Source organism: Myripristis murdjan, chromosome 15, assembly GCF_902150065.1.
Source record: "Myripristis murdjan chromosome 15, fMyrMur1.1, whole genome shotgun sequence".
NCBI classification, from domain to species: Eukaryota; Metazoa; Chordata; class Actinopteri; order Holocentriformes; family Holocentridae; genus Myripristis; species Myripristis murdjan.
In genome coordinates this window covers 18,168,022-18,178,912 of record NC_043994.1, presented here as the reverse complement: position 1 = coordinate 18,178,912, position 10,891 = coordinate 18,168,022, and the positions used below count along the sequence as shown (strand labels likewise).

Here is a 10,891-nt window from a genome sequence, read left to right as displayed (position 1 = left end):
CTGGCCATTGGTAATCCATGCACTTAGAGTGATTAAGGCCAGCACTCTGGTCACTGCGTTTTAATCGTAACTCCGAAGAAACCTACAGTTCAATAAACCGGTGCTGATCTAAGTATTTAGATCACAAAAGGCTTTGAGTTAAGCGGGAGCCGCGCAGGGGCTCCTGTGTATCTGGTTTGTTTTTTGTTCATGCTGCTGTCCAGTAACCTGAACTGGAGGGAATGCTGTGCCGTTTGCAGGGATAATCCTCAAGGGTTTCATGGCTTTTTATGCAACAGTTAGCAGCATATTTGCGGTATCTGAAAAATGTCTTCAAAGTAGTTCACATACATGAGAATATAAAAAGCAGCAGCAAACAAAAAAAGGTCACTAATGAGCTCCCTAGGAACGGCAAGAGTCAACAAAGCAAGCAATAAAGCACAGTTTGCTTTACGGGGATTATCAGCATGGTCAGAACATGGCTTTGACTGTTAAATTTGCTTGGCTTAAATCACCCGTATAATATTACTCATGTTCGCATTGCTCACTAAGACTGTGTGACTTTGGCTGCCACGTGCTCTTTAGTGATACAGTTCCCACTACTGTGTTTATGACCTCTGACCGCTGATGTGCATGTGTGAGTGTGTCATGCAGGCTTCAAGGGTATGATGATAGGGGTTGGGGAGAATCCATTTAGCCTACTCACCCTGGTAATTATTCAGCATCAGTGTCACTGAGGACACATACACACACAAGCTTCAAAACAAGTTAATGCACATTTGAGGGGAGAAAAAAAAGCAGAAATGGAGGCTTGAGTGTAGCAAAGTGCAAGAGAAATTACAGTGCGTAGTGTAAAGTAACTTTTATGCCCTGAATGTAAATGGTTGAGCTATCAACTCAACCTGCTAATTGGACAGGCTTGTATGTGTGTGTGTGTCTGTGTGTGTGTGTGTGTGTGTGTGTGTGTGTGTGCATCCTCTCCCTGCTGCAGGCAAAGCAAAAGGTTAATTCAGGACTGTCGCTGGTTAGCACTTTGCTCACATGCCTCCTCTATCCACTGCACATACACACATGCGCGCATATTCTTGCCTTAGGCTCATCTCCCTCAAAACACACACACACACACACTTTTCCTCCCCTTTCCTAACCCCTTCCACCCAACAAACACACATTCTCTGCATACACACTCACACACACACACACACACACATACACACATCCTGCCCGGAGCTCTTGTGTCCACACCGCTGCTCTATCTGCGATGTTATTAAGATGGAGGGGTCACGGCCTGAATCGTGACTCACAGCCCCGCGCTCTCAGCAACTGGCACCGCTATGCTGCATTTACCTGGCACACACACACACGCGGCGTGCCAAGGTGACCTTCACATCCTCACAAAGAACTCTCTCACACATTGAAGCATGCTCTCACTCTCTCTCTCTCTCTCTCTCACACACACACACATTTTTGTACACTTTGATGCACAGGAAAACATCCTCAGAGAGATTATTGCAGCTGGCCCCAAAACAACCCCCTTGCTTTGCATACCCCACACTGGATACACACACACACACCCCTACCCCAAACTCTCATACCCTCCCTGTATACCTGCCCTGCCACCTGCCCCTTTCCTCTTGTTATCCTGCTCCAGTCAGTCACAGCCCCGCCCCTCTCTCCCCTACCTGCCATGTCTCTGTCACTGTCCTTCGGCCATCACACCAAACCGTCCCGTTTTCTGAGCGCCCGCTCCGTTCGGGGTGACCTTGTCCCTGTCAGCCCCGCCTCGCCACCCCCCCCCCCGCCGCCTCAGCCGCCCCTCCTGTCCCGTCTCAGAGAGCCATGTAGGCTATCAGAGCTGTGACCCTTCCACACCTCAGCCAGAGTCCAAAGTACAAGATGAGTTCTGACAGAGCAGACAGGGTGTAGAGGCCAGTGTTTTAACAGCCATTACTAGGATAGGTGCTGACAGCCAGGGTGCCCATGCATCTCTCTTTCTCTCTCCCTCTCTCTCACCCCCCCTCTCTCCTCTCTCTATCTCTGTCTCCATAACAGAAGTGTCTGGGGCAACGCTCCAACTAGTGCACGATGGATGGAGGAGTTGCGTTTTAGCAAGAACTGTGAAGAAAATGGTGGGCACTGCTGATTTGTGGTGGTGCCGGGGCGTTTGAGACAAACATCTCATTCTTTAAAAAATAAATAAATCAATCAAAATGACGGGAAAAAAAAGAAGCACAAATGTATTACAAAAACTGGAAGAAGAAGAAGAAGATCACTGCATATTCACATTTTATTTTATTTTAATGTATTTTTTGACCACAACTGAAGGTGTATTACCACACTTAGCTACAGGGAAGCATTCCAGTAGCTGCCTGTGCTGATTGCATTCACACCCTTTGTGGCTGGGCTTTTGTTTGCCCCTCTGAACACAGGTGAACCCAGCTCAAACTGAGGTGAAAACAACTAAAAACAGCATGATCTATCAAAAGTCCACAAAGCTTTGCTCCAGGATTGTGAACATCTCAATGCCTTTAAAGGCTCCTTGTCTCAGCAGGGAGTCTCGGTAAATTATAGATAAGTGTATCCTCCATGAGATGTGCTTCAATCAAACTTATCTGTCTTTTAATTAAACGTGATGACTTAGTTTAGATTAGTTTATTAGTTTATTATGTCGCGGACAGTCCCAATTAATTAACTGCAATTCAATGACAGTAAAAAGGGCAGCTTTAGCCAACATGGCTAATATCCTGCTAACATCCCGGCCAGATGACAATAGGCACCCTAAAAAACAACCAAAAACAACAACAATATATTACAGCACACTGATTAAAAAGAGAGGGTTAAGACAGCTAAGAGACAAAATAAATCAGTAAAGATGAGAGAGAACAGTGAAACATGCAAAGACAGCACATGAAAACATACAAAAGCAGCACATACAACATACCAGTAATCACACAATACATCAGCACATACAATACATTCAGGGATACAGACAGACATCACGTATAGACAGGCAGCATGATCATGACGCAAATAACACCCAGCCATATGTTAGTGTGTGCAAATATGATTGTTGACAAGCCATGTTTTTAATTTGGCTGTAAAAGTGCAGTATGTATGTATGTCTTTGATATGGATGGGAAGTGAGTTCCAGTTTTGTATTGCTTTAACAGAAAATGATAAATGACCAAATGTACTTCTCCTGAATGGGACTGATAAGTCACCACGCGTGCTGCTTCTAGTGATCTGACCAGTGTTATTGCGTTGGATTATGAATGAGTCCAGTGGAGGAGGAGCTAAACCATGCAGGATTTTAAAGACCAGACAGATGTTCCTATATTTTATGACGTCTTCCCAGCTCAGAAGCTTATGTTTGTGTAAGATGGTGCGATGATGTGAGCTGTTCGGTTTCTGGTCCAGCACTTTAAGGGTTTGCTTATAGAGGGTTTCCAGTGGCTTCAAGGTTGAGCCATTGGTTTGTCCCCAGCTTGTGAGGCAGTATGTTAGATGCGACATGATCATGGCTTAGCCTCTGGAGTTGCTTTTCTTCACCATGATAAAGCTACAGAATGCAGCCACAGTGCCAACCATCATGAAAAACAATCAGCAGTTCCAGATAAATGCCAAATCCACAGTAATTATTGCACCTTTGTTTTAATTTGGGGGACTGCCAAATAGGAGGCATAATAGACGGCTATAATTATGACAAGATTGTGAAACAGGATTATTGGTTAATGTTTCACATAGAGCTTTCCTTCTCTGTGCAAGGAAATTATTTTCAGTGCATCTCAAAAAGCAGCAGAATAGCGATGAAAAGCAATGAAAAGCAATGCATGGTTTCAGCGTTATATCCCTGCACACACACATTTGTTTTGTCTTGATACATTACCAGCGAGGAGCTGGTTTATTTTGCTATCATACATTATATTAGGAATAGCATGAGGCATGGCTTTACAGGTAAATGAGATTTGCTCCCATGCAGGGGTTGAGCATGGCAGAAACAGAATACTTTTCCCCACTGGACTGGATTTTCCCGGTGGCTAAAGAGTCCTGTCTTGTCAGATCTGCCTGCGTCAGAGACAAACAAGACTAACAAATTCTTTCCTGTGTTTTGTTTTCAGCTTGAAGCAGCACCAGCAGTAAGCCACTAAGACAGGCCACTCTGGGATGGAGGAGGGAAGAGATGGAGACTGAGATAATGGGAATATACAACAAGGAGGACCTGTATCAGAAACAATGGGAGTATGAGAAAATACTGCAGAGCAACTTCTATGTGTGTGTGTGTGTGTGTGTGTGTGTGTGTGTGTGTGTGTGTGTGTGTGTGTGTGTGTGTGTGTGTGTGTGTGTGTGTGTGTGTGTGTGTGTGTCTATGAGAGGGCGTGCGTGTGGGTCATTGTGAGTGTGTTTATATCTTTGATCTAAAATATATCTCTGAGGTTTATTCACAGCCTAAATGTTTGATATGTGTTCTCTTAAGCCAACGGCCGTCAGAGGAATTGCGGCTGCATATTGCCATATTACGCCTGTGTGAACTACAATCCTGAAATTAAACTGATGTCAGTGTGTTGCCCAAAGTGGTAATAATCATTACAATGATCGTCATAGAGTAGCAGAAACAATAACATTGTAACTGGCGGTCCACTGTGACTGCCGCAGTGCTCAGATCGTGACCAATGTGAAGTTTAAGTCCAATATTCTGTTAATGCATCACATGTCATGTAGAGCAACTAATGGTACATGCATGGCCACGTGCCCGGTTTCCCAAACACACGAAAAAGAATCACAGCCTTTATAGGCAGCTTGAAGCACTAGTTTCCAAAAGTTTAAAAAGTACCATTATTGTTTTGGTTTTGTGTTGTCTGCTGTATGGGCTCTTTTCCACTGCAGAGGTACCAAACATTTTGGCATGTCTTTGGCAATAAAAAACATAAACTTTGGATTTTCCATCTGCCAGGGGTCCAGTTCCAGTTGATTTTTTTGGTCCCTGCTTAGGACTAACAGGAACCAACAGGACCCTGTGGCCAGGACAACTACATTGCTTATGGCTGACTGATACACTTTTACATCACCGAAGCATCAGACAGTGAAAGCTAGAAGCTGCCATAATCAAATTTGTGTTGAAGTAGAATAACTTTGTTGTTGTCAAGCATTTGAAGAAGCCAAATGGAGAAAAAAAATGACACCATAGAACAGAGAGAAGTCCAGGCTCTCATCATCATTTAGTCAGAGGATGATAGCCAACAGGAACGTAAGAGAATGGAAAAAAAGCGAGTGACCTACGAGTGTAATCCTAACCAATCTCCGGTAATTAAACAAATCAACATCAATCACCCTTTCAGACATTACCACAACTATTGATCTGATTTCTTGTTTGCTCCCATTTGGGCTAGTTTTTGTTTTCTTTTGCAGTGGAAAACTGCCCTATAAATTAAAAAAAAAAAAAAAAAAAAAAAAAAAAAAGGTCTGTTTTTTTCAAATGGAGGCCATCTTATTTTGAAATGTAACTCTTTTTATATTCCATAATGTCCAAACATGGACATGTGACACGGTTACAAGGTAGTGTATCAGAAAAACATGAAGACTTACACATGTACAAAACATTCCTCTGTCATTATCATACATCACTGATCATCACTGTGGTGGACAGCAACAAAGTACATCCACTTGAGTACTTGAGTACATTTTTCGAGTATCTGTACTGTACTTGAGTATTTGGGTTGTTTGTTTGTTTTTAAACTTGTGACTTTTACCCCACTACATTTGAAAGACAAATATTGGACTTTTGACGCCACTACATTTCTGTGAAGGTTGTCGTTACTTGTTACTTTTAGGCATAGCTTTGAATAGCTTTCAATAAGCTGTTTTTTTTTTTTTTGTTTTGTTTTTTTTTCAAAAATGCTATTGGCTATATGCTGTGTTCCTCACAGGAGTGCAAGCAAGACATCCACTTTCAAAGTAAAACACTTTGTTAGCAAAGCGCAAATGACTAAGCTGACGGTGGAAAGTACAGTTGTGTAGCATAATGCGTCTACAGTGCAGTTATTACATAGTTTCAGAGTGTTACGAGGTTCTTTAAATGCATCGTGAAAAACATATAGCGATGTGTTAATATTAAAAAGAAAATGTACTTTTGAATACCTAAGTATTTTTAAAACCAAGTATTCCAGTACATTAACTCAAGTAGAAATCTGACAAAGCAACTTTCACTTGTAGTGGAGTAATATTTGACCAGGAGTCTATAGTTTGACTCAGATAATGGGGTTGATGTCCACCACTGCTGATTTTGTAGATGCAGAGCAGAGATGACAAAATTCTGTGGAGATTAGTGATGTCTATATCAGAAAGAACCTGTTTGTACATCGGTGGAAAGACAAAACCTTTTACTTTTACTTGTAGCAGTGGATCAGGAACGCAACTGGGATGTGATTCAGTGCATGCAAAAGCGTAAAATGTTGCATCCCTTCGCCTTTTGGAAACGTGCTTATGCCTTTTAGCAACTGCGCTGCTTTATAGCGATATCTTTCGAATGCACTGCTGCTCATGCTTCCACATAAACAATGGCGTCACCCTTTAAATGCTAAAGTGGGTTTTGTTTTACCACCTCATGTGTTGGTTCTGGAAAAAAAAAAAAAACTGGAAATCACTGCTGCTGTAAAGAGCTGCTATTTTTAGTGACTTCCAAGTGTCTATAGAACAGCTCAGAGTTTCAAAAGACTATGGTTTGTAGCACCTTAAAGGAACACTTTTTTCCACTTACCCCCTAGTGCAATCTGTCCATCCAAATAGTTTCTGTGTATTTGGTGAGGTTTCCAGACAGAAGGACATCAGCTCTGCCAAAGAACGCCAAAGGTCATCTACACACTCCAAATTTGTGCTCCTTTAAGGCGGATACCTATGTTTGCCTTTGTTTTTTGGCAGGAAATCGTTCCCAAAGAAATTCTTCACCCCTGTGGGATGTGGATTATGCCAGGCGTCCGTGTCATTTTTGGAAAGACCTGCTGAGATTTTCACCTGTACATTTTTGGCGTCTCGAGCTCCACAAATGAACACCCGTCCAGCTCCATTGGACTGTGGTGACAAGAGGCCCGGAAGTCCACGGCAGACTAGAAACCTTGAAAAATCACACACAGAAACTATCTGGATGGATAAATCTCACTAGGGTTAAATTGGAAAATATCTAATATAATGTAACAGTTCCTTTAAGTTTGCAAAGAGAAGGCACTGAGATCAGCCCTGAGTTGTGTTACTGTGTAAAGCAAATCAGGCCACAAAGGTTGAGTAAAGCCTTCAACAAAAGAAAACTACACACAAAGCTTAGCGCTACACACTAAGCTGTCTTCTGTTGGTTCTTCTTGTTGGACGAGCTCTGTTCTTTTTTTTTTTTTTTTTTTTTTTTTTTGTCAAGTGGTAAACACATTAAAAAAACATTTTGAATTTGGGCTTTGCTGATTTCACAGTGGAGGGTGTGAACTGTGAATGACCCTGATTAGCGATTCTTTTTCTTCTTCAGAAACATGGAGGATTAATGTTTTTTATGCAATCACACTGTAATATGAACAAACACACCAATGTGGTTTTGAAATAATAATGATAATAATTAAAAAAAAAAAAAAAAAAAAGTTTAATGAAGCAAAAAGAAATTTTCTGTAAATAAGCAGTAGCTTCAGGTGAAATGTGTGTTTTCTAGGAGTACAAGAGTTTTGTATTTAAAGTGTTTATCTGAGCTGCAGGACAATAAGGGTAAATGACTCTGTAAGGTTCTCCTCATGGATATTCTTGAAAATGACTAATATGCCGACACAGAGGCATGGATGAAGAACAGCCTAAAGTGTCTTTCAACTTCAGAGTCAGCAGTGGACGGATGGACCAACATCAAGTCAAAGTCTGAACTGTTCGGAAGATGGCAAGCAATCGTACTTTGCGGACGTAAACAGGATTTTGATATTAACTGCGTTCAGGAGAGCAACCACCATCACCAGAGAAGACTGTTCCCCTCATTAAAACACACACACACAACACGACTTTTTCTCAATGGATTGATTGCACAGCCAGGACTTGCAGGACTGTAAACTCTTGGGATTGAACATGACCTCAAAACAGCAACCCTCCTTTGTCTGTAATGCCATCAGAAAACTACGAGTCATTTGGCATTTTGGATGTTCCTCAGTCATTTTGACGACTATTTCCACTGAATCCCTCCTCCAGCACTGGCGTTTTCACAATGCAAGTGGTGTTTGTGTGTGTAGATATCACGGTCTGTGCAGAGAGTGACTGTGCCATTAGTCACATATTTTAGCAGATGTTACATAATATATGACAGAGATGTATCTATGAGTAGGAATCCTGTGATATAATGCTTGCGGGTGGGTGTCTGTGTATGTGAATCTGTCAACTGCACTGGGAGCAGCAAGGGTCGCTGTGAGATTGTAACGCAAGCACATTTGTAAACACACCTGATGATGAAGACGGATGGAGATGATGACAAACAATATCTATTTTCTCTTGCAAACTCCAGACCCCGTGTTCCTCTCTGTTTGTACTCGCAGCGGTGTCGAGCGGTGACATTTGCATTTGTTGGATGCGTCCCTCTGTTAACACACATGCGCTGCCTCGTGCTTTACACTCGTACCCACACACACTCGGGGATATTTTAATCAAGCTGCACGTCTGTCTGTATCACCTCCTATTGTCACTTTTTAGTCTCTGTAACACAAACTATTACACAGTGCATCAGTCATCAGACGTGTCACATCAGACGGATGATAGCAGAGGACCGAGATGTTGTGATACAATCCAAAATATTAACAGAGATGCCATCATTATTTATATGCTTTATTCTGCCTTGTTGCTGCATATTTATACTTGTTCCCAGGAAATTTACAGAAACAGGTGAAACTGCATTGGAAAGAAGTGGGATTATCTTGTCCCACTGGTCGATTTTTAAGAAAAACAAGATTTAAGGCTAAATATGTGACCAAATTTCTTCTCATTATACATTTTTTAATTTATTTTTTTCTTTTGGGCATTGTAGATAAAGTGCACAGAGCGCAGAGTTAACCTACACTGTTAAACATATCCATTTATTTAAACAAGGCCAAATATTCAGATCATCATTCAGATCATCTTATACACGTCTGTTGATTAGCACTGGAAACACATGAGATCATCTAATCCCACTGGCACACCTTTTTCACAGGTTTTAAGAAAAATCAGATTTTATGAGAGAATATTAGACTAAAATACCTGTGAAGATGCACACTTTTTGCAGTGTACTGTATGTGCGCTATGTGGGTGAAAAGTCGAATGCACACTGTCAAACCTGACTGCTGCGGTATCACAGAGCACAGATTGGTGACACAGAGTACAGAAAAAAATAATCCTGTGTGTCTTTATAGCTGCTGATGTAAGCTGGGACACCAAACCAACATCACCCACCCACAGGTTCACATCTCATACAGCTTTAGCAGGCGATGGTATTGTTCCTGTCAGAACACAGGACGTGTGTGTGTCTTAGACACACACAAACACACACACACACACACACACACACACACACACACATGATATAGGTTTCACCGTGGTGACAACTCATTACTAATTCATAGACAAAACAGGAAGAAGCTATAAAGCATGCCAGAAGTGTTGTCAGAGCTTTGTGTGTGTGTGTGTGTATGCCTGTGGGTGTGAGTGTGTTTCAGCACATTCCTCCACAGCCAGGAGTTGGCATGGGTGTGTGTGAACCCTGTATGTGACTTGTTTTGAAAAGAAATGGCTAAAAGACTAGATAGGGGGAAAAAATATTGAAAATGTTGGGAGATAAAAATGCTGAGGCACCGCCAGTTTGTTCTGATCAAGCAATTGGTTTCAAAGATTTCTGTGCACTGCAAAGTTTCCATAGTAACATGGCAGCTAGATGAGGAAAAGTGGAAAGCGGAAGTTAGGGGTATGCTAAGCGCAACATACACACACACGCACACACACACACACACACACACACAGTCACATGCTGTGTTATGCCCCCTCCCATCCGTGAAAAGGCAAAATCTTGTCAACATAAATGAGCATAATAACCCACCAAGTTTCACAAGCTCCATTATGCCGTGAGCCGCAACAATTTTAGGCAGATGTTTATAGTCGTACTTGTAATTTCCTTGAATGAAAAGTCGTCTGTTTATTTACACAGAGCAGTACAGTAGCTGGAGCGAGAAAAGGAACCAGCAGGGAGGAGAGGAAATAAGTGCAAATGGGGGCTGCTGAGCGCTCTAATGGCCCACTGTAGTCAACAGGAGATGAGCGGAGTGCCGAGCTAAATAAAACAGTGAGTATTATGACATTTCCACTGCGCCATCCAGCCTCTGCGTGCCATAAGTTGCTGGGTGCGAGAGTGCTGGGCTACCACTTCACTTTAGCCCTCGGTAGGACATGTTATCATGGCTCACCCATATTCATGACCCTGTCACACTTCCCCCATGTTCTGCTGGGATGTGTTGCCGCCAAGGTAATCGCTCTGGTGGAGGTGCAGGAAATGGTTTAGAGCCCAGCCTCTTGAACTCATTCTCCTTAGAGCAGACTTTGCCTAAAGGAAGAGTTCATATATTTTTTCCTGCTAACCCCTATTTCAATCTATATCCTATCTATGGAGTTGAATTTCTCCTTGGATGTGGTTAGAGTCAGTTTTTACTGGTGTTTCTGAAAACAAATGTCCATCAAGCCCCATTGCATCGGGGTGCAGGGAGACAGGGAGGACTGCATCAGACTGGGACCCTTGTCAAATCACAAAGAAACAATTTTGGATAGATAGATTGTAAACTGTCAAATACAGCCGTCATAACAAGTGATTTAGTCTCTTTTTCAGTGTTAAAAGGTTTTTTGTTTTTTGTTTTTTCTGTAAAGCAAGTTGAGAAATCTGTCAGCT

At 42.1% G+C, this 10,891-nt stretch overlaps 1 protein-coding gene across 1 annotated transcript in view; it reads left to right on the top strand.

Moving 5' to 3' along the window:
- Positions 1 to 4,287, top strand: part of LOC115372168 (zinc finger matrin-type protein 4) — a 49,120-nt gene extending 44,833 nt beyond the window's left edge. Inside the window, exon 7 of the mRNA XM_030069848.1 lies at positions 4,098 to 4,287. Within this exon, the coding sequence (XP_029925708.1) occupies positions 4,098 to 4,119 (22 nt within the window). The 3' untranslated portion in view covers positions 4,120 to 4,287. The remainder of the gene's footprint in view (positions 1 to 4,097) is intronic.
- Positions 4,288 to 10,891: the final 6,604 nt, after the last annotated feature.